General features: G+C 44.7%; 2 protein-coding genes across 8 annotated transcripts in view; one reads left to right on the top strand and one right to left on the bottom strand.

The window, feature by feature from the left end:
• Nucleotides 1-2,126: 2,126 nt before the first annotated feature.
• DTX3L (deltex E3 ubiquitin ligase 3L) lies at nt 2,127-15,491 on the bottom strand. 2 transcript variants are annotated; one of them, XM_039494490.1, is made up of 5 exons: nt 15,399-15,491; nt 12,883-13,118; nt 10,296-11,840; nt 8,168-8,385; nt 2,127-2,670 (listed from the first exon to the last, which is right to left on the bottom strand). In XM_039494490.1, exons 1-5 carry the CDS (start codon nt 15,448-15,450, stop codon nt 2,601-2,603), a joined length of 2,121 nt encoding a protein of 706 aa, XP_039350424.1. In that variant the 5' UTR covers nt 15,451-15,491; the 3' UTR covers nt 2,127-2,600. The 2 variants fall into 2 exon arrangements, with proteins under 2 accessions (XP_039350424.1, XP_039350422.1); XM_039494488.1 differs by lacking the exon at nt 15,399-15,491 and adding an exon at nt 14,679-14,891.
• Nucleotides 14,512-23,931, top strand: part of PARP9 (poly(ADP-ribose) polymerase family member 9) — a 27,065-nt gene continuing 17,645 nt past the window's right edge. For 2 of the 6 annotated variants that reach the window (XM_039494478.1, XM_039494477.1), the window contains exons 1-3: nt 14,512-14,703; nt 21,114-21,153; nt 22,527-23,368. In XM_039494478.1, the coding sequence (XP_039350412.1) occupies nt 14,512-14,703; nt 21,114-21,153; nt 22,527-23,368 (1,074 nt within the window). Of the gene's footprint in view, nt 14,704-14,960; nt 14,999-18,477; nt 18,583-19,856; nt 19,934-21,113; nt 21,154-22,526; nt 23,369-23,931 lie in introns of those variants that run through there. The other 4 variants (XM_039494481.1, XM_039494479.1, XM_039494483.1 and 1 more) reach the window with 3 other exon arrangements.

Raw genomic sequence — 23,931 nt, 5'->3', positions numbered from 1 at the left:
CCAGAATCAACTGGTTAAAATCGTCCTTAAAATGTAAAAAATATTGTTAGTTCTTATATAGACATTAGTATATCTAAAAGTACATGTGTCTTATTAACTCTGTTTTCTCCTAGAGCTCCAGGTAGAAATCATAGCCAGTGTGAAACCGGCTGTCCAACACTATCTGTGATTTGGGGGGCATGTAGGGGCGGCTCTAGGATTTCGGCTGCCCCAAGCAGGCGGCACGCCGTGGGGGGCGCTCTAGCGGTCGCCGGTCCCGCGGCTCCGGTGGACCTCCTGCAGACATGCCTGTGGAGGGTCCGCTGGCCCCGTGGCTCCGGTGGACCTCCCGCAGGCATGCCTGCGGATGCTCCACCGGAGCCGCGGCCCCAGCGGCCCCTCCGCAGGCACGTCTGCGGGAGGTCTACTGGAGCCGCGGTCCCAGCGGACTTTCCGCAGGCACGCCTGTGGGAGGTCCGCCGGAGCTGCCTGCCGCCCTCCCGCTGGGATGCTGCCCCAAGCGCGCGCTTAGCGCACTGGGGTCTGGAGCCAGCCCTGGGGGCATGTCATAACTATAAAGGGAGGGTAACAACCCTCCTGTATACAATACTATAAAATCCATCCTGACCAGAGGCACCAAAATCCTTTGACCTGTAAAGGGTTAAGAAGCTCAGGTAACCTGGCTGGCACCTGACCCAAAGGATCAATAAGGGGACAAGATACTTTCAAATCTTGGGGGGGAGGCTTTGTTTGTGCTCTTTGTTTTGGTGGTGTTCGCTCTTGGGACTAAGAGGGACCGGACATCAATCCATGTTCTCCAAATCTTTCTGAATCTCGTATTTCAAACTTGTAAGTAACAAGCAGGCAAGGTGTATTAGTTTTTCTCAATTTGTAAATTTTCCCTTTGCTAGAGGGAGGTTTATCCCTGTTTTGTTGCAACTTTGAAACTAAGGCTAGAGGGGGTTCCTCTGTGCTCTTTGAATCTGATTACCCTGTAGAGTTATTTTCCATCCTCATTTTACAGAGATGATTTTTACTTTTGCTTTTTAATAAAATCCTTCTTTTAACAACCTGACTGATTTTTCCATTGTCCAAAGATTCAGGGGTTTGGGTTTTTGATCACTTTGTAACCGATTGGTTAGGCTATTATTCTCAAGCATACCCAGGAAAGGGGGTGTAAGGGCTTGGGGGGATCTTTTAGGGAAAAAGGAACTCCAAGTGGTCCTTTCCCTGTTTCTTGTTTAATCACTTGGTGGTGGCAGCATACCAGGTTTTAACCTAAGCTGGTAGAAATAAGCTTAGGGGGCTTTCATGTGGGTCCTCACATCTGTACCCTAGAGTTCAGATTGGGGAAGGAACCCTGACAATGATTCAGTGTGAAAATAAGCAAGTTTGCCAATTCTCATTTTTCCCCAGTGGCCTCTCAGCAAGTATTGTATAAAAAATACAATAGGGATAGCTCAGTGGTTTGAGCATTGGCCTGCTAAACCCAGGATTGTGAGTTCAATCCTTGAGGGGGGGCCACTTCGGGATCTGGGGCAAAAATCAGTAGTGGGTCCTGCTAGTGAAGGCAGGGGGCTGGACTTGATGACCTTTCAAGGTCCCTTCCAGTTCTAGGAAATAGGTATATCTCCAATTAATTTTTTTTTAATATACTGAAAATGTACCTCCCTCCCCAATTGAGTTTATTTATCAGCAATATAAATTAACTCTAAAGTACTTGCTTGGAGGTGAGCCATTGCATTTGATTAATTTATAATGACATCTAGGTTGCAGAATCTTCTGGGATCTCTGCTACCTTCTTTTGGCTTTTTGGCGGGGTGGACAGTTATGTCAAAACCTCATTGTGTTGTAACACTTACAAAGGATGGAAGGAATGGGCATGTTGTCATAACTTACTATGTTCATCAAAAGGTGGGCCTGATCCTACAGCTCACATGTGAATAGCCCCATTGATTTCACTGACTATTGCCTGCCCCTTAGATTGTAAAATCCTGGGGGCAGGAACTCTCTTCTCTTCCTATATTTCTGGATAGCACAATGCACACCTATGCCACTGTAAAAATGGTAGAATATATATATATATATTTTACATATTATCTGTATGTGCAGTAGAAGACTGCATGGAATTTGAGACAACACGAGACAACTGAAAGAGACCACATTTTTACTTTGTGAAAACTACTTAGTGCACTTGATGATTATTAGCTAAATCAGACACATGTTTTATAACTGTAAATTTAAAAAACAATTATTTTGTTAGTGTAAAATATCATCAGTAAAGTAAAATGTCTACAATAATCAAATCATATCAGCAGAGAGTACTTCATCCACATACTGGAAGATACATTATGATTACCAGCAAAATAAAATAAAAAGCTAAAAGCAATTTAAAATGCAATGCCTATAGGCTTGTTGTATATGCAATCAAAGACTTAGAACCATGTCCTGATTTTCAGAGGTGCCAGGCCTCTGGATTCATTGGGAGTTTTGGACAATACAGCAATATTGTGCTTGGAAGAAGTCATCTAAACTTTACGCATCTGTAATCAACTGATAAACTTAGGTAAATACTATATCTTTTAGTGAATTCAGCTTAAAAGCAGTTGGCTGACATGTCTTTATTCAATTCCTTTTGCTTTCAGTTCTTCTCGAACACGCTTCAGATAATTAGGATCAGGATAACCAAACCTAGAGGAAAGAGAGAAGACTTGTTTGGACCACTTAGATAATGAAACAATATTTCCCAATTCTACAGCTCCTTCCATTAAAATCTCTCAAAGCACTTTTACAAACATTAGTCTTGTGAAACAAACGGGCCCTAATTTACAGATGAGAAAAGTGAGGCACAGAAAGTGATAAATAAACTCAATTGGGGAGGGAGGTGCATTTTCAGTATATTAAAAAAAAATTAATTGGAGATATACCTATTTCCTAAAATTTTCAAAAGCAGCCATTCATTTTGGGTGCCAATTTGACACCTCGAACTGGATTTTCAGACCTGCTGTGTACTTACAATTCCACTTGTAGTCTATGGGAACTGTGGGTGCTCCCGCAACTCTGAAAATAAAGCCCTAATTGTCTCAAAATAGGCACAGTACTCAGGCAGACGAGGGGGTGGCATGAGATGAGGCTGCAAAAGTGCTGTCTTTCCTCTCTTTTGATCTCAGGTCATCCAGGAACCACTGTGAATCCTGGTACAAATTAGAGCATCCTTAGGGGTGCTCTAAGTGATGCAGTGGGGCCAGGGCCGGTGCCAGGCACCGGCAAAGGAAGCAGGTGCTTGGTGTGGCCAATGTAAAGGGACGGCACGTCTGGGTCTTCAGCGGCAATTCGGTGGCGAGTCCCTTAGTACCTTTCTTCCTCTTTGAGCTGCCAAAGTGCCGCTGAAGAGGAAGAGAGAGAGTGAAGGACCCGCTGCCGAATTGCTGCAGAAGAATGAAGTGGCGCAATTGAGCTGCCGCTGAGCCACCGACCGGCTTTATCTTTTTTTACTTTTTCTTTCCCCGCTTCGCCGCTTGGGGTGGCAAAAAAGCTGAAGCCAGTCCTGAGTGGGGCTCTTATGCTAACTGGTGGGGACATGCCCCATCTGCCTTATGAATATTTCAGATGGTTTACAATAAAACATTTCAATTACAGGATCTTGACATATAAATACATACCTTATTAAAAAACTACCAGCATTTGACAGCATGTTGTATACTAACAGTGCAGTTATATCATTCCTTTGACCTTTTTTTCAAATGATTTAGAACAGAACCATAACTTGATGTGTGTATATTTAACCATTCATATTACACTTTTTGAAACCTTTTCTGGGAAGCTGAATGTTTTCTGGGGAGGGGAGAAGGAACTCAGGTGCTAGAAGCTATGGGAAAGCAGGAGGTGTTCAATGACCTCAGCCCTGTAATACACGGAACTGCGGTTGTCCCTGCCTCAATTTCCCTGAGTTGGTTCAGGGATTGAACCTATATACACGTCAGTCTTCATCTATAACTCCTGACCACTGGCTGGGTTACTTGAGTCTCTGCCCTTCCAGGACTAAAAAGAGTCTGGCCCCACCCAAAGTTCTACTGGTCGCCTTAGTGGGCTTTCGATCAATCATCCCAGGAGTTTGGCCTTCCTCTCAAGGCCTCGTCTAACCCCCTTTACAGGTTCCTTCCCTTCCTTCTTCAACAGGGCAAAAGTAAAGTCAGTTAGAGCAAGAACACAAAGCGAAAGTCCAATATTCCTGTTGTTGTTTCTACTTCTGGTCAAAGGTCTTGGCAGTCTTCACTCCATCAGTGTAGGGTAGGGGTCCCAGGCCTACCCTCTCCTATGGGCCCCAGCCCAGGGACCCTGAGTGATACAGTCAGAAACTTGTTTTGTTTAAATCTCCTGCTGCTTCTCTCGGGGTCTTGCAGGTACCTCCTGCCTGGTAATCTGCTCTGCTCTGCTCTGGCAGTAAAATGGTTTCTCTGGGCAGCTTGCTCTGGTCTGACCCTGTGGAGTTCCTTCACAGTGGCTGTTTCTCTGGATTGCAGCATTTTACCCTTGCTGTTGTTAGCCTTCCCATTGGCTGAAGCTGGGGACATGACGGCTTCCTTTTTAACACTTTAGTGTCCATTCCCTTGTAGGGTCTATACAGCTCAGATGAAGGAGGATGTACTTCAGTTACTGTCCACTATGTATACCCTTCTTGACTATCTGTTGTTCCTCTGATGACAATATAATTGTGTCCATATCAAAGCATTTCAATAACTGCAGTATTTCTGTTCTACTGTTTTCCTGTGCCAGGGATACACTATTACTTTCATTCATTTTTAGTGAGTTTGTCTGGCACGGCTCTCACACTGACATGGCCCTTATATGCCTGGGGTTGCAAAGGGCAGTGGCGTACAGCCAATTACCCGGCTTCTACAGCACCTAGGGATTCCTCAATGCAGGGGGAATCTTCCCTTGCGCCAGCAGGGCGGCTTTATGGCCTGCGACAGCAAATTGGTGCAAAAGGGCCAAACTGGGAGCCAGGTTTGGCCCCACATCTTCTTTCTTTAGTCTTATCCCTTATCACAAGAACATCTTTTCTCCTCGATAGTTTATACAGAAATATAGTTTACCATTTTCTCCTGATAGTATAGAGAAGTTTATTAATATAGTGCTAACCATTGTAATACTATGGGTTACACAAATACTTGCATTAAACCCAGTATATAGTACATACAATTTCTGAGCTCCAGTAACTTGTTTTCTTGTTAAACAACACACAAAACTCTGATGCTGTAATTTAAAAAAAAAAAAAGCCTGATTTGCACATTTTGTAGTGAAGGATCTCTCACTCTGTGAAAAAAATTACTTCCATGGGCTGCCGTTTTATACTTCAGAATGAAACTAAAAACTTGAAGACTGGACGGTTCAAAGGACTCATAAAAAGATAAAAGAGCTGTTCATTGATATGTCACTGGTATCACTATGGCTCAGGTCAGGTCTATAGGGACCATGAATCATTACCATCTAAAACGCATTAGCAGTGTCGTTCTACCTATAGTAGACAAGCACTCCTACCACCAAAACTGTCAGTGACAACTGAAACTATTGTTGGCAACCTCAGAAAAGAAGCCAAGAACACAAAGACTAAAGACCCTCAGGAAATATTACCTTTTTGTCAGAGGTGGGATACATTTGAAGGCGGGTGTGAGGATGTTTGCACATCCCATCTATGTTGTACCATTGTCTATGGATAGAAAAAGTCTTCAAAGCTCTGTCCACACCGGAGAAGTGAACTGCTGCAACTTGCAACAGAATGACTTCTCTCATACAAGCTGCAACTGAGCATAGCATCTACCCCAGCCATCCTGTTTTGAGTGCACACAGTGCTCTGCATCCACAAGCAGCACTCCTTGCAAGTAGTGCAGGATACAGAGATTGTTGCACCTATCCCACAGTTCCTAGCACAGCTTCATAGAGCAGGTGCATTAATGTCTGTGGTCTACAGTGTATATGGCCACCTATTCACATTTTGGGTTTGCACCAGTGGATGCTTCTAATAGTTCTGGCCTGTCCAAAGACCTACACATGCACTATGAGAGGAAGGGCCTATACCCTATTACTCCCTCACCCTTGCAGATACAGTGGTGGAGAGGATCTCTCAAGGTGCTGCTAGACTGACTCTGGGCTTGGAGATCCAGACAATTTTGCAATGATCATCTAGGACAGTGGTTTTCAAACTTTTTTTCTGGTGACCCAGTTGAAGAAAATTGTTGATGCCCGCAACCCAATGGAGCTGGGGATGAGGGGCTTGGGGTGTGGGAGGGACTCAGGGCTGGGGCAGAGAGTTGGGTTACAGGGGTGAAGGCTGTGTGGTGGGGCTGGAAACGAGGGGTTCAGGATGTGGGAGGGGGCTCTGGGCTGAGGCAGGGGGTTGGGGAGTGGGAGGAGGTCAGGGCTCTGGGCTGGGGGTGCAGGCTCTGGGGAGGGGCCAGGGATGAAGGGTTTGGGGTGCAGGAAGGGGCTCTGGGTTTGGGGGGGGGCTCAGGGCTGGGGCAGAGGATGGGGCGCAAGGTTGGGGTGGGGGCTTACCTCGGGCAGCTCCCAGTCAGCGACGCAGCAGGTGTGCTAAGGCAGGCTTCCTGCCTGTCCTGGCACTGTGAGCCATGCTGTGCCCCGGAAGCGGCCAGCAGCAGGTCTGGCTTCTAGGTGGAGGCATGTGGCCCTCAGCTCCTGGCCAATGGGAGTGCGGAGCCGGGGCTCGGGGCAGGGGCAGTGCATGGAGCCTCATGGCCCCCCTGCCAAGGAGCCAGACCTGCTGCTGGCCGCTTCCAGGGTGCAGCGCGATATCAGAACACAGAGGGACTAGCCTGCCTTAGCCAGGCAGCACTGCCGATGGGACTTTTAATGGGCTGGTCGGCGGTGCTGACCAGAGCCGCTGTGACCCAGTGACTTACACTCTGCGACCCAGTACTGGGTTGCAACCTGCAGTTTGAAAACCACTGATCTAGGAGGTGAGAAGATTGGGTTCATTTACATATTCAATTATTTTGTAATTTGACTCTTTAATTTGACTGATTATTCTGTTTTGGTACTATGTAGGTATTTATGTCCTCGTGGGGCCTCATAGGACAAACAAATAATTTAAAAACAAATTTTGTACCAAATGTGCATGTTTGTACAGAATGTTAATATGGTATTTTTCATTTTGTATCTGGGACATGTGCTGAAGTGGGAGCTGGGGTGTTGGTTCTTCGGGGATGGGTAAAGCTGAAACAGGTGGAGTACCACCACATCTGCTCTCAGACCTGCTTTGTTCTGAAGAAAGGAGGGTACTTTACAGCGAGCAGAGATCAGCTGAGTAGCTACTTGGGTGCCTTTTGCCATATATAGAGATAGTATGTGAGTGGCTTGACAGGTGACAGAGCCAGTGCCATTAACTGTGAGTGTCACAAAGGGTTCAATGTAGAATTGTATTTGGAGGAATAACTGCATTGTTGTATCTACAGTGCTTGCATTCCCTGACCACACCGGCTCTGCAACAACAGAGTGACTAAGTGGAGTATGTAAGGGTGCTTAGCCTTACCTAGAATAGGTGCAATTGCAATGGTGTTGTTAATGCCTGTGCATTACTGAAAGAAGTTTTGTGCGTGGATACAAGGGGCCTGTTTCTCCACTGCCTTGCACCTTGTGTAGTTATTTACACCTTTGCAAACTGACGGGGCGGCTCCAGGCACCAGCGCTCCAAGCAGGAACTTGGGGCGGCAAGCCACTGGGGGCGCTCTGCCGGTCGCTGCAAGGGCGGCAGGCAGGCTGCCTTTGGCGGCTTGCCTGCGGAGGGTCCGCTGGTCCCGCGGCTTTGGTGGACCTCCCGCAGGCACACCTGCGGAGGGTCCGCTGAAGCCGCGGGACCAGCAGACCCTCCGCAGGCAAGTCACCGAAGGCAGCCTGCCTGCCGTGCCTGGGGTGGCAAAATGTCTAGAGCCGCCCCTGCAAACTGAGTGTAAAATGTATCAAATCAGGATTCTTACAGCAACCCACTTTGTTTTGTCATTTATGCCTGTGCAATGTGCAAGGCAGTGGAGAGGGTGACCTAAGATGTTTTACGCAAATGCCAGTAACTTGCAATGGTGCTGGCAATGTCAAAATGCTTTAGTAGAGAGAAGACTCTGGGCTGTCAATCTAGCATCTTTGGGAAGCACTAAAACCACTTAAAAATACTCACATTTCAGGTCCCCCATGCATGCTTGTTTTATGGTGAATATCATTCCAGGTGATAACATCATTTGCACCAGAAGTACGTGATTGCCCCACAGTGAAGATCAATCTTTGGTCAAAGGCCCTTTTAAGCAGCTGCAAAATTTCTCTTCCTTCCTTGTTGTCAGGTAAGTATGCTGTTCGACTTGTTCCAGAATACGGTCTGCCTGGGTTTGGATGGTTTTTCTGTTTTGTAAAGAATACAACGAAAATGGTTTGTATACCCAAGGCCCTTCATTTTTGTCTCTTTAAAAAAAAATTCTTGAGAATTTACCAGTGTTTATTGCAATTTAAAAAAAATGTGGAGAAATATGGCAGGAGGGGAAATCAGTAAAAATCAAAAGCGAAGGGCAGCAGGCAGGAGAGTGATGCTTGGTACTCACAGGGGTGGAAGGATACCCAGTACTAGGATGTAGTGAGCAAGTGGGGAGCAGTGCCCAGTACTTACAGGGTGCAGCAGGGACCTCGTGATATAGCAGTTGAGGAAGCTTTCCACACCCTATGGGCCTGTCACTGCAGTGGTTGGGCGGCTTCAGCTGCCAGGACCCCAGCAGAGGGAGCCATGCTGAAGGGCCATGGCCAGGAGGGGAGCAGAAGGCTGTGCCCTGTGAGTACTGGCTCCCCTGCCAGACAGAGCTCCCTCCCGACCCTTTAGAGAAAATGGAAGGGACCATGCTGAAGGACTGGGGTCAGGAGGGTGTCTGTCTGATATAGGGTGACCAGATAGCAAGTGTGAAAAATCGGGACAAGGGGTGGGCGGTAATAAGAGCCCATATTAAAAGAAGCCCCAAATATCGGGACTGTCCCTGTAAAATCTGGACATCTGCTCACCCTAGTCTGATGGGGGGCCAGTACTCATAGGACGCAGCATTCAGCACCCTGTAAGCCTATTGCTGTAGTTGGGCAGTCTTAGGTGATGGGACTCAGCTCCCTGCCCATCTTTGAACAATTCCTGGGTCCCAAAAAAGCCAAAGTTTGGGTGAAAAATTGGTAAAGCCTGAAAACGGACTTTTCCAAAACCCCAGATTTTTTCAGAGAAAATCAGTAAATACTCAAAACAAAGGGCCTTATGTATACCATAGATATACTAACAATGTGTGAAAGCGAATCTGCCACCTCATTTTCTGCAATGCTATATATTCCCATCTCCCCAAATCCATTCTCCAACTCCTTCAGTCTGTTCAAAAATCACACTGCATGCCTAATTTTGACTTTGCCTTTCTATTTACACATCCTCTCTTTTACCTCTTCACTGGTTTGCTCTGTATCTGGGGTGTCACTGAAATTCACCCTCCTTTTCAATAGCCTCACCAGAACTGTTCTTTGTTAGATCATCTCATCTCTCCTTTCCTCCCTGCCTATCCCCTTCATTCAGTTTTTCACATTTTCTTGTCACAATTCATTCATTCATTGATTCCTAAATATCATGTTCTTGCTCTCCTAGCTCTCTGGAATTCTCTCTCCCTCCTCTCCATTTGCTTTTCTCACTGAGGTCATTGCAAGTGTTGTTTGGTCTGCAGTAGTACCTAAGCGTCTTCTGGGTCCTATTGTGCTAGGTGCTGTACAAACACATAACATAATCCAAAACCCTTAAAATAATTTCCTCCCCCCGGTGCACTATGCACTTCTGTAGCCAAATGTTGGGCCTGATTCTCCTTTCATAGCAGTTTTACACCAGCATCACTCCACTGATTTCAATGGAGTTACTCCAGATTTACATCTACATAACAGGAGAATCAGGCCCATTGTGTATAACAGTGAGGGCTGCCATTTGGTTTTATCTTTCATTTGTATTGATTAATATTTGATTTTTTTTCCCTTGTAGCTCTGACCCAGCATTGGGTGTTAGTGCTGCATATTAATGGCATTCCGTAAAGAAATATAATATATTGTGATGCGATATGAGAACCTATTAGGAAAACTGAGATTTGTAATGTATAATCAGAGTACCAGAGCCTAACAAATTATATTGGAATAAATATCTGCTGGATTAAAAAAAATCTCTTTAGGATATAAAAATGGAAAAATATTGGATTCTATATTCGAGTTCAGTTTTGTTAACTGAACAGCTTTCATGCACTTTCAAATATACTTACAGTTTGAATCCCACCTCGCATATGATAGTCAATCTTAATAGTCCCACAATGATAGCCAGGGATTGAATAGGAAAAACTTAAGACAGACATTGTTCCCTCTGGTTGATTTCCTTGTATGAGTCCATAGACTGTATTACAGACAGGACAGGTAGGCTTATACTTCATTGCCTCTTGGATGCATGCTTTGCAAAATTCATGTTTGCACTTTTGCAGTACTTCTTTTTGATGGATTTTATCCATGCAAATGGCACACTCATCTTTGGCTTCTTCTCCTCCTGCTACCTTTGGTCTAGGTTGTTCTTTGGGAGGAACCCTACTCATTTTCCCGTCATCAACTGCATCCAGGGAAGTTCCTGTAGCACCTCTACAGCTGGTACCATAAGTGAAAGGGGCCCCTTCTTTAATCTTTACAGGGACTTCAGTGTAAAGAAAGCTCCTGATGTCCTTTTCCACAGCATGCAGAAGATTTGGTAAACCTTTTAAACTGAGTTTCTCCTCCTTGTTCTTAAGTATTATGCTTGGGTTTTCCACTTGTAGTTTATTAAAGTATATATTCAGCTGTTTTTTCTGATCACCTGAAAGTTTCAAGCAGAGGTCTTTTTCAGTTATCATTGCTGAGGCCTTCTGAAATGCATTAATGAAGCTTTCGTAAGCATGTGCAGACATATCTGAATCTTTGTTCTTAGGTTTAAATATGATGCATGCTTTCTGGCTCTGTGGAGAGCCCTTGCTTTCCATTATGGTATCAAATGCTTGATTTATCATTTCAATTTCTTTATTTAATATTGTTTCCAAGAGTTTAAGCCCAACAGAATCAACTTCAATTCCATTCCTATATGTGTAAGCTTCAGATGTTATTTTCATAGGTTTTTCAAGTGGGCTGTTCACGTTTTTTTCTTCAAGAAATTTTTTTGCAGCCAAAATCTCATTTGCTGGACCACGCAGTATTACTGTATTTCCTTCACTTTTGGCAAGAAGACTCCTAAACCTGGTATTTAATTTCAGTAGTGTTTCATTTAACTGGGAACTGTTTGTCAAAGAAACTTTTTCTTGTTTTAAATCTGATATTCCTTTCTGAAAATCAGTGATAAAAGACTGCTGAGCTCTCTCTACTAATCCAGAACTCCCAACAGATATGAAGCTTACTGAAGTTAGTCCCTTGTCATGCTCTTTGCTTTTTATTTTTACGTTGAAATGTTGTTGTAATTCTTTAATTTGTTCTTCATAGACATGGTTAAAGTATTCATAGAGAGCTGATGGAACTTCAATATTGTTCACTTCATCCAAACCATTCTCATTCACATCTTCCAAATCATTCTTTCTTTCATAGTGTGAAAAATCAGTGTGTTGGTCATTTTTTATACAGAGTTCATCAAAATAGTGATACACTTTTTCAATATCGGCATAGTCTCCTGTCACTTTCTCGATGCCGTGGTCACCAGAATTTTTTTCTATTTTTAAGTTTGGGCACAGAGTGGTCACTTGTTGTCTTTGCTGTTTAGTGAACAGGTCAGTATTCAAGGTTGCAGACACATGGAGAAAAATCTGAAAATGAAAGAACAAGCAGAGATCATTAGCAGCTTTCCTAAAATTCTCAGCTTGTTCTTTCAAATATTTAATTAAAAAATCTTTCTACCCTAGTTCTCAGCTTGCCAAGATTATTTTGTTTTTACTGTATATAAACACTCTATACATGAGTTCAAAGAAGACTATATGCAACTGATATATTGCCATTAATATCCCTGTGTACACATGCATGAGAACCAATCCTGCTCCCAATGAAATCTGTGAAAAAAATTCCATCTTCTAATGTGAGCTTCAGTGGGGCAATGTAGAGGCCATCCACAGTTCTCTCTTAAATTGAGACCCAGTACTTTGCTAGTATTATTCATTATGCCACAGGAACTATGGACCATCACAAACCTCATGACTCCAAGTGCAAGGCACACATCTTTGACTGGCCTTCCCTATCAAAAGCACAGAGCAGTATGTACATTCAAAAGTAAACAAACAACCCAAAACCAAAACCCCACCAAAACAAAGCACTACATTAGATGTACAATTATCTTCTGGAGAGGATGAGCCACTTGTCATAGATGTGCCTGACACTTATTGTAGTACTGGAATATGCTTAGATTCTACGATGACAAGAGTAGTATAAGAACCTATATGGAATAGAATATCTGATTGTACTTATTAGTTCCTTTGAAAGGGTTCCTGTATGTGCCTCAGTAGCAACCCAGGTGTACAAATTGGTTCTGAAAAATATAAATGTCCCCGGATTTCAGAGGACACGCACATGCCAAAACGTAATTATGACTGCAAATCCCTACCACTGCATTACAAGTCACCATGCCATACTCTGTGTCAATATGTTAATTAGGGGTATAGACATGTCTCAGTGCTTGCTGACCAGGAAGTTTATAAATCTAATGCATACTAACAATTTCCAACTCTTCTATTCTGGCTAGAAGGTGAAATGAGCTCTTTCTCTCCAACTGGTGTATGGAAGCAGAGGTGTACAGGTGTAAGTCATGAGACCTTGAGAGCCTGGTGAATTATTTTTTCTACTTCATATTAAACATACCTTTTCAGTAAATGCTCTAGAAGATGAACTGGCATCATGTTTTTCACCAAGCTGCTTCTTATCAGATTTCTTCTGAATTTGTGAAAAACCTGAAGTGCTAGATCGGCCCGAGGATTGTGCTGTAGGCTGGCTTTCTCCAGGATCCTCTACTTCTGAATCTGCCTGGATAAATATCTTCAGACTTTTGCCATCAATTTCTAGGGCATGGTCTTCACGCGATTTCACGCGGTTCTTATCTATAGTGAGATGGGAATAAATTGGGAGAGGAGGGGGGAACTTCTGCTTATTCTGGTGTATCAATGAACACTAAACAGTCAGATTCTCCATTGCTTTGCCCCTTGTGTAGTCATTTTCACGTGTGCAAAATGAGTGAAAAAGGCTAACATTCTGATCTGGTATGGTTTTACACCCATTTTGCACACCTATGAATGATTACACAAGGGGGAAGGAAGAGGAAAAACAACCCTCAAGGAATTCACACAATATATATACTGTGAATTGTAAGGTTTGAAATGAGACATGTTCAAGTCTCTTTTGTACTGTCCCAGTGCTGGGGCCATTAGGTGCTGGCCCAGTCCATAGCACAAATTAGGGTTCACCCCCTAACTGTTATATAGCACTTTTCATCTGTGCATCTCGACAAGATCTATGCTGGTTGTCAGTGGCCACCAAGGTTCCCATCCATGTTCCCTTCTCCCTGACCATGCCCCTATACTAAGGAGCAAGATGTGGGTGACACAGGATCACCCAAAGTTTGCTCTACACAGAGTATCACAGCTGGCATGTGGCACAGCTCGCATACCTGACACAGAGAGGTTCACAGCTGGGGTGCTGCATAGGGGCATAGCAGGTATACCACCTTCCCATCCACATGCCCACAGGTGGCTACTGCTGGCACATCACCACCCTGCTAAACGTCATAGCTGATATACCATCCATCACCCCTGCTGAGTAGCAGCTGGCAAAATGCTTTGAGTGGCACACACTGCTGACATGCTGAGTGACACAGTTGACATGCTGACCTGTGACATGCTGCTGGCATGTCGTCACATTGTGCAGCGGGCACACTATATCCCTGGGGCACAACTGCTGTGCTGCTGCCATGCTGCTGAGTGACATGGCTGGCACTCTGCATCTCTGGGGGCACGGATGGCACATCCCGTGTTCCCCCACCTCCAGGGCATGGCTAGCACTCCGGGGCTGCACCCCCCACACTCCTGGGGCACAGCCGGCCGACGCGCACACACACACACAGGGTACAGCTGGTACATCCTGCGAGCCCCCTCCCCCCAGGGCACGGCTAGCACTCCTGGGCTACACCCCCCACACTCCTGGGGCACAGCTGGCCGACGCACACACATGCACAGGGTACAGCTGGCACATCCTGCGAGCCACCCCAGGGCACGGCTGGCACTCCCGGGCTACACCCCCCACACTCCTGGGGCACAGCCAGCCGGCGCACACACACACACAGGGTACGGCTGGCACATCCTGCGAGCCACCCCAGGGCACGGCTGGCACTCCCGGGCTACACCCCCCACACTCCTGGGGCACAGCCGGTGCACACACACACACAGGGCATGGCTGGCACACACCCTACGGCCCCCTCTGGGGCTGGCACGCACTGACATGCTGTTGAGCCATATGGCGGCGCCCCCCCTCTCCCCCAGGTCACACGGCTGGCACCCCCGCCCCCCCGAGAAGCCAGAGTGGAGGGGACCATGGCCTCCCCTCAGCGAGGCGCCAGCCAGCACCCGGGGCCGGGCCGGGCCGGGCCGGGCCCCCCACCCCCTCACCTTTCTCCGAGTGGAAGCGCACCAGGTAGGTGTCCGGCTCGGGGCCCGGCTCCACCTCGCACTCGCCTCCCCCGGAGCGCTTGCCGGACTGGAAGTAGCTCTCCAGCTTGAGCTGCAGCCTGTCGCCGGGCCGGGGCCGGGGCGCGGGGGAGACCCGCACCAGGAGCGGGGCTGGGAGGGCGGCCATAGCGCGCGGGGCCTGCCGCGGGCGGCTGCCAACTTTCGCTTTCGATTCCCGGCGTCCGGAGCGTCGGTTGCAAACAACAGAAACTCCCCGCCCCGCGTCCCGCCGCCCCGCGCTCAGTCCCGCCGCCTGCCAGGTACCGGGGCCACCCCGCCAAGCGGGACACGTGGCGGAGTCGGGGTGGGGTTGGGGTGGGGCCCCTCTGGCCGCTGCTGAGGCGGGGGGCAGCGGAGTTCGCCCCGGGGCTGGGCTCGGCCCCAGGTGCCCTGGGCTCGGGTAGGTGCATTGTTAGCGCCCGGACGGTGCTTCCTTCCGGGCAGCAAACTAACCCCTGCTAGCAAAGCCTTGTGCGTGCAGAGAGAGCCAAATCCGGTGTAGTCCTGACTACACGGGAGGGAGCAGAGTTTGGCCCCAGGGGCTGAATCGCACATAGGTCTGGGTTGGTGGCGCCAGATTTTGGTCTCGATAACGCGCCATGTAAATCAGAGTGACTCCATTGCGCTGGGAGAGAATGGTGCCCCGGGTGGGGTTCTTACAAGCCAGTAGGTGGTGCTCCCTTGCGGCGTGAACAGTTGGCATGATTTTCATGTTGTCTGGCTTAGTTGTTAAGGCTGAATTATGGTTGACCTGGGAACCACATGACACTTTCCTGAACTGTATCTATTTAAATTCTCACCCATAACATTGCATTCAAGTATTGTTTTGCATTGAATTGTTTTGCTATTTTAAGATAATATATCACAAATGCATCTGAGCTTTTAAAGTGTGACGTTCCTGATATTTTTGTGTTGGTATATTTTACATGTTTGGGCTAGAGTTGCCAATTTTGGTTGGATGTGTTCCTGGAGTTTTCATCACATGACATAATCTTTAATTATGCAGGCGAGAGAGCTCAGTGGTTTGAGCATTGGCCTGCTAAACCCAGGGTTGTGAGTTCAATCCTCGAAGGGTCCATTTAGGGAGCTGGGGCAAAAATCTGTCTGGGGATTAGTCCTGCTTTGAGCAGGGGATTGGACTAGATGACCTCCTTTTCCAACCCTGGTATTCTATGATTCTTGGAGCCTCCAGGCCAATCCTGGAGGGTGGACAACCCTAGTTTTGGGCCCGGATCCTGCAGTGAACTTCATGGGGGCAGACTTTTGCACTTGTTTGGATCCCCAGTGAAGTCAGTGGTGCAGGGTTCTGCTCATGAAGAACTCATTGTGGGATCAGGACCTTGGATGTGTGTAGATGTATTTACTGAAATGTTTGCAGATGCATTTTCCTGAGCATCCTTGAAATCATTTGGGTAAATATGACTGCATATATCTCACTGTGTAAATGTGCCTATGCTACTATGTACGGTTGTATAACTGCTCCTGGTGTGCCAGCACATCAGCAACACTGCCTGTATTTAATATCACCTCAAGGGCTTCTATGAACCTGGCCCTGAGGCGTTCTTTGATGATCTCCATGATCTGAGGAGCTGATTCTCTTCTTACATCTGTGAAAATCAGGCGTCACTCCACTAATACAGAACACCAGTGATACACAACTGATTTAAATGAGAGGAGATTTGGCATTGTGCCTTACATCAGTGATGGTAGCTGATTGTGCTTTTGTTGTTAATGAGCTACAGCATTTTGTTTTGCCTTTAGAAATAAAGTTTCCCAAGATTTAGAAGCATTTGGAGTTGGGGTTTTGATTTTGTCTAGTACAGAAATTAGGGCCTGGAGGAGACCAGCAGGGGGACAGAATAACATAGCCTTAATGCAGCTTTAAAGACCAAATTGCAGAAGTTTCCATTTAGCAGAATTTTGACTCTATATTAGTTCTGTCCATGTCACCCCCCTGCATGCTTTGCATTTCCAAAAGGGCAAAGATGGGATTGTTCAACATTTCCAATTAGATGATACGGACTCCTGGAGGCAGTTAAAGCAGTATTTAGGTGTTGGTGGATTAGCAGAGTCTCTCAACTGAAGAATGAAAGAGCTCAAGGAAAAAACAGAACTAGAACAGAAGCTAAAAAGGTTACAAGATATTCATAAAAATACAGGTTCAGAAAAAAACATATCAACAATTAACTAATATTAGCGGGAAGTTGAATATGTTGATGACAAATCCCATTGAAAAAGCCTGGAGGTATGCACATATGGACTTTGGCCACCAATTCCTTAAATGCATAACTGCTCTTTACACCAGCCCAAAAGCAGTGGTGCCGGTTAATGGGGTTAAATCTCCCTTTTTGAATTACGCTAAGGGATTAGTCAGGGATGTCCATTGTCTCCTTTACTTTTTGCACTGGCTATGGAGCCTTTTGCACAAATGATAAGGAATAACTATTCAGTAAAGAAACTTTTCTAATTTTATTTAGAGATCAAAACTAATTTTAATTGGTCCGCCTTTCCCTGGTACCAATACTTTCAAGTCAGGTACTATGTTTCTCATCTTTCTAGAAAATGTGTTTTATACAGAAAGCTAACTTTAATGGAAGTGATGACCTCTGGTCAATTAGGAAACAAAAAAAACCCTAATTATATCAATCTTTGCAGACAGCTTTCCTAACAGAAAATTGTCCATATGAAGCACTCTGAGAAAAGGCTCTGGATAGACAAGTTACCCCGGAGGAATGGGGTTTGATCTGGAAAAGAGAACTAGCATCCTCAGTGTTACAGTGTTACCTCACACCAGTCAGGTTGAAAATATGCATACAGATGCTCCCCAACTCACGCAAGCGTTCCGTTCTGGAACGCCTTGCGTAAGTCGAATTTTGCGTAAGTCAGAGACGTATAACCGACAACTACGCCAAAAAAAAAAAGGCTTACGCAACTTACGGAACTTTTTCTGTAAGTGCAGGTTTGTATAAGTCAGGGAGCGTCTGTATAGACTGAATAGGGATGAATGTTGGAGAAATTGTGGTGAAAGAGGAGATTTTATGCATATATGGTGGACATGTCCAGTCATTAGAGAGTATTGGGCTGCAGTTCACAATCAAATATCACAAATTATTGGATACTTATTACCAAATGATCCTTTGGTAATCCTCCTGGGGTTTCCTAGTGGAATGGTCACACAAAAGTAAATGAAGAATTAATCTCTCATCTATTAGTAGCTGCTTGGCTATTAAGTAGCCCCTCACTGGAAAAAAATAAAATATCCCAACCATTGAGGAATGGTTCAAAAATATGGGAGGTTGTTTTTATGGAAAAATTAACACACCAATTATGTACCCAACAAAATACACAGAAGATGGATAGATAGATATTTAGATATTTGGTCACCTTTTATTCAGTATTCAGACAAAGTACATTCACTTGCAAAAAAACTCAGCCCACCTATCCATTTTGTTTTAATATTAGCATTTGATAGACATACCTGGTCTGTTAAATATGTGCATATAGAAATTTAATTCAATTTAATAAAATAATTAGGAATGACAGAAGTATTGCAATGATGCTCACTGTGTAATATGGTAACACCCTGTTAAATAGAAAGATTTGATGTTTATATATTGCTGTATGTCTCTTTAAACAAAAGCTAACTGTTGTAATGGTTGCTTTGTTGCTGATGTTTACATGGCAAGACTTAGTAAACTTGTTAAAACTTCTTAAATAAATAATGGGTTTTTTTCTAAAGAAAGAAATTAGGGCCTGGAGTAACATCTGGATTTGGATCAGAACCCCTCCAAATTGTGGCTCTTCTAGATGAAGACATTTGGTCTTCAGAAAATGAACAGTTGGCGTAAGTTATTGATATTGCTAAAGATAGACTTCAGCTCCAAAAACACAGCCCTCTAGCACTTGAGTTAAATGAGAACCTGTGAAACTGCTGGTAGCATCTTAGCTAGTAGAGGGCAACATATCACCTGTCCTTCCTCCTCCCCGACACATACTGTCTTACTCACTGCATTACAACAGGCAGCCACTGAGTCCTAAGACTCCAAATGGGCAATGTCATTGTGATGACAGCAGCTGGTTAAACCCAGCTTTATGTTACTATATAAATTGTCAGGAGAAACAAGGATGTGATAAGAAAATAAGGATCAAGCCTCAGACTTTTAACTAGCACAGATATTCGTAATGGGTGTGCTAATTTAACACCTTACTGTCCTGTGGCGCTGATTCCCTGCTGAATATGCTTTGTAGGATAAGGAGTTTTGAAAGCTGCACATGATGGCCTTTGACTTGCTGAACTCTTCATGTAGCAGAAGTACTAAAATCTCACCTGGACATGAATGCAAAGAGTTCTATAGTGTTTATCTCAGTTGGTTCCTTGATTGCTTACAGATCTCTACTATAACATGTATGTCATACACAGAAGCAATGTATTTAGTGGTCCGGGCAGAGGCAACGCATAACTGTTGAAAGTGTGTGTGTGGGGGGGTGTATTTTGAATCCACTCCCTGCAAAAAAAATAAATACAAATTTAAACCTTGGCAGAAATGGGGGAGGCGTGACCCTGTGCCCCCTCCCCCCAACATATGTCACCCCTGAGTCTGGGCACAGGTCTGAGAGGCAGAAACTCTTGAGTCAAAATCAGCTACTAACTCTCTCTTTACTCTTAGACCAATGACTGAGGCCAACATTTTCAAAACTGAGTGCCTAAAGTGAGGTACCAACACAAATGGCTAGATGACCAGAGGTACTGAGCACCCACGAGTCCCTCTGGTTAACCAGGCAATTTATAATCCTTATCTATCCATCTTCTTATACTGTGCCCAGTTCCATGGTATCTGGGAGCCTGCTGAGGCTCCTGGGTTTGAAAATTTTGGTTTGAATCTGTTGAGTCTGTGTTGTCCTAGCTGCAGAACAGGGGTAATATCCCCTCCCTTCGAGGATAGTATTTACCACCTTGCAGAGGGATTGAGGGTTAATGTGCAAAATAAGATGCTGAGCCTGCAGGCTGAGACTCCTGTTGACAGTCATCTAGGAGCACCATGGCAACCCGCCTGGAGGGTTCCAGGGGAGTTAGGAAAGGTCTGTTGAGGAAAGGCAGTTAGATCGGTGGGTGCTGGAGCTGGAGGGGAGGAGAGGGCTCAGTGGGGGTGGGGAGGAGAAGGGGCTTGAAGATGGGGAACATGATGAAGATGCTGGTAAGTGACCAGGAAGAAAGGAGAGTCAAAGAAGTATTCGGGGGTGGGGCGCAAAGTGCCAGAGTCAGGGTATTTAAGGGAAGAAGGATATTGGAGGGATTACTGCTTTAGACTGAAAGAAACAAGAAGAATTGTAGCCAATAGGTGGTGCTGTCTTAGTGTGTAACCTGGCTTGACAGTCAGGGAAATAAATCAGGTGCCTGCAGAAGGGAGGAGATTTGTCAGCCAAAAGTGGCCTGTACATACAGGCAGGGAGAGCGCTGTAAACTTTGCCTCATATCCCTCCCCACACACGCTCAGGTCCAGAGTTGTGCGGAAGCCCCTTTGTTTGGATTTGGGCTCTACTGTTTTGGCCCTTTCCAAGGAATAATCCCCCACCCATTCCCACAGAGATTTCCCTGCTCAAATCATTGAAGAAGTTTCAAGCCAGGCCCAAGCAGGGTTTTCTGGTTAGCACAGCTCCTGATGCAGCTATGTGGTCATTAGGGAGAAAGGACTGAGGAGTACCTCTCCTCTCCTTCCCTACTGCCCCATCCCCACCCCACCCTGAAAGCTTCCCTCCATCTCACAGAAGTGCTCTGCACTCCTGATATATTGGAAAATGGCCTTTGGAGGCTCCTTACCATCTCCTGAGGCGAGGCAGGGAAAAAACATAAATAAATGATCAGAACACCAAATTAACTCTCTCTTGGTTACGTTATCCAGTTCAGGAAGCTGTTATCTACCCCCAAACTGAAACATGCCCCACGTGGGAAAAACAACCAGCATGGCTAGGGAATGTACTGGGATGAATCTTGCAGGGCCAAATTCACCCCAGTGCAATTTCTTTGTTTCTGTCTTGTCAGTCAAAATGTTGAGCCATTGCCAAGAACAAGGCTAGGGAAAAATACGTTGCCTTTTAGTGTATTGAATGTTAAGAAGATTATTGTTGTAATGTTAAGAAAATTCAAGTGACCTTTTCTTTGAAAAGCTGTAGCTCTCCCAGGCTTTGGAGCAGGGAATTGAAATTTGGCAGGAAAGTGGCCTTCTATCCTTTTGCCATCCTTGTGAAAATCTGTTCACATTTGGCTAAATTATAAACCTTTGAAAAATCTTAGTTTGCACATGCTCACTAGAGTATATTTATATGTGTGTGTAATATAATATGTTAAATTTTTCTGCTTTTTGTGTTATTTCACAGACGTCCAATCCAGAGATCCCTGAGGAGGATTACTATTTAGGTAAACATCTTTCTTTTCACATTATGGAGCAGATTAGAATTTATGAATTTATACCCTTCTTCTTTGAACTGAAATTTCACTACCACTAAAACAAGTAAACTTTAAAGCATGCAAATGGTTTAGTTGAAAGCAAACCAAAATGTACGACTTGGACAAGGATGTCAATTTTATGTTTAGTTAGTTTTATGGGGTTTCCTCACACCTTTAAAAGTACAGTACAGGTGTGCTAAAGAAAAGATGTTTTGATGAAAGCCGTTTAAATTCAGTGCAACTTTCTAACAATGAGATGCAGAACAGTCTATTTTTAGACTCTAACTGTGCAGAGAAATAGGTACTGTAACTCAGCTGAATAGTGTGGTAAACTCATGCAACTTGTAAGAATTTACACAAACAAGTTAATGAGATACCTACTGTATGTAGTTCTATAGAAATCTACCAACACAGAAGAGTATATATCTCTGGGGATTGGTAATGGTATAAAGACCTTTGCAGCTCTTCATTGCTAGTTCTATCTGGGAGGTTATGATAAAAAAAATTTGATCTGACAGCTGTTTGGCGATTTATGTGAAACAAGATGGTGGCCCATTTTCTTTTTCTACAGTGCTGCTTAAAGTTCAGACTTGCAGGGAGAATGAGCCTTCTGTGGGTTCAAAGGGAGGGCCTGTGAAGAGCTGCAGAACTAAAGAGTGAGCTTATTGGGTGAGAACATAGGACTGGAAAACCAAGTGTTCACAGGTTTGTAGGATGAGGTGGATATCTGGCAGCTCCAGAATATTGATGCGGAGCCTCTTCTGTTCCTCAAAATCAAAATGGACTCCCCATGCACCTGAAATTGACACTAGTGGTGGTGCATAAAGGATTGGAAGAAAGGTGAGAAGGCCTGGAAGAAGAATGGGATGATGGGACCACCCAGACAGGGAAGTCCACATGGACAGATGAAGGAAGAAGAGTTCCTTCTGGGAAGTCAGGGAAAGGCACTTGATTAGAACAAACCTGGTCCATAGGACAGAGTCCATACAGGCTGCACATTGATTCAGGACACAAAGAATTGGCCTGGCTGGGGTAGGAGGAGAGTTAAAGTTATGGCAGTTGACAAGTGAATGATCAAGAATAGGGCCAGACTGGGGCTTATATAAGGCCTTTGCTTCCTTGCTTTATTGGTAAAGGGAGCCAAAAACTGTATGTCCTTACTGTGTCTCTGAGGTAGAATGGGAGAAGTGAAGACTATGACAAAAGAAATTATCAGTAAGTAATTTTCCCTTATCATCCCAAGTCAATTTAAAAAATAATGATTGAAAGTTTTAAAATATGCTGTGCATTAAAAATGTTTGACATTGGATCACTGCATTTCTCTGAATTGTTTTATTATCTAGTGTCCAGCATGGATACAGAGGACGAAAGCTTAACAATTCCCATCAGTAAAGATGTTTATGAAATCCTCACAAGACGAGAGAGCTGTCTACGTGACCTCATTGAGAAGAAGTTTGGTTGTATATCTCTTCTTAAGAGTATAAGATGTCCCCTTGAAGTATACAGGAAAACCCTGAAGGAAGGAATTGAGATATCTGTTTGGATGGATGATATGACAAGACATAATGCTGATGCTTTGGTGAATGCAGCCAATGAACATCTGTACCATATTGGAGGCCTTGCTCTTGCCCTGGTGAAAGCTGGTGGGCCAGAAATTAAACAAGAGAGTAAACGTTATATTGAGCGCCATGGAACACTCTCCACTGGTCAGATAGCGGTAACAGGTGGAGGCAGGCTTTCTTGTAAGAAAATTATCCACGCAGTAGGTCCAAGATGGTCTGCATATGAAAATGAGAGATGTTGTCGAACACTTGAGGTAGCCATTATAAATGTCCTGCAGTATGTTAATGCTCCAGAGAATAATATAAAGTCTGTGGCTATCCCTGCAGTGAGCTCAGGAATTTTTGGCTTCCCACTAGATTTATGTGCTCATGTGATTGTACAGACTATAAAGAATTTTGTTGAGCTAGCTCCATTATTTGGCTGGGTCAAAGAAATCCACTTGGTGAACGTTGATGAGCCCACAGTTGCAGCAATGAAAAGGGCCTGTGAAAAGTTGCTGGGGAGGAGTGACATCAACTCACTTCAGGAGACTGTGCCAGCTTCAGCAAACCAGCTTCCAGATTCCGTCACAATCAATGGTCTTCACCTACATATCATAAGAGGACAAATTGAAGATCAGCACGTAAGTCTTCACAGTGGACCCTGGGGACCCTGATCTTGTGAAGTACTGAGCGTGGAGTTGCATCCTTACTTACCTTGCAGGATTGGATCCTAAGAGATTAGAGGGCATGTTGTATTGTTCAAGTAAATATGCATCTTGCCCTCTTGTCTTTAGCCACCCAACATTAGAATCAGTGGACCAATACAATATATACCCAGGTGTCGTCTTATAATATAGCTATTGAATTTGAAAAGTTTTCTTTGTGAGTGAGCCCTGCTATGAGAGGATAGAAGACAACACCAGATAGATTAAAGTTATTGACTTTACGTTAACATTTACTTTTTTTAATGTAATATTTTAATAACATTTTTTAATATATTCCCAAGAAGTTTACTCTCCTAGATCCTATCATGTCCTGCCTTTTTTTTTTTTCTTTTTTTTTCCCCTGGAATGGGACGAATGCTCCTGAAAATGTCTACACTACTGGCTAAATCGGCATTGCTGCGATTGATGCAGCAGTGTTGATTAGGCGTGTCTGGTGAAGCATCTCCCATTGACATAATGGGTGTAGACACCACTGTAAG

This window comes from Mauremys reevesii, linkage group 11, assembly GCF_016161935.1.
Source record: "Mauremys reevesii isolate NIE-2019 linkage group 11, ASM1616193v1, whole genome shotgun sequence".
Classification (NCBI taxonomy): domain Eukaryota; kingdom Metazoa; phylum Chordata; order Testudines; family Geoemydidae; genus Mauremys; species Mauremys reevesii.
Note: the sequence above shows the minus strand (reverse complement) of the source record. Positions and strands in the feature narration are given on the sequence as shown.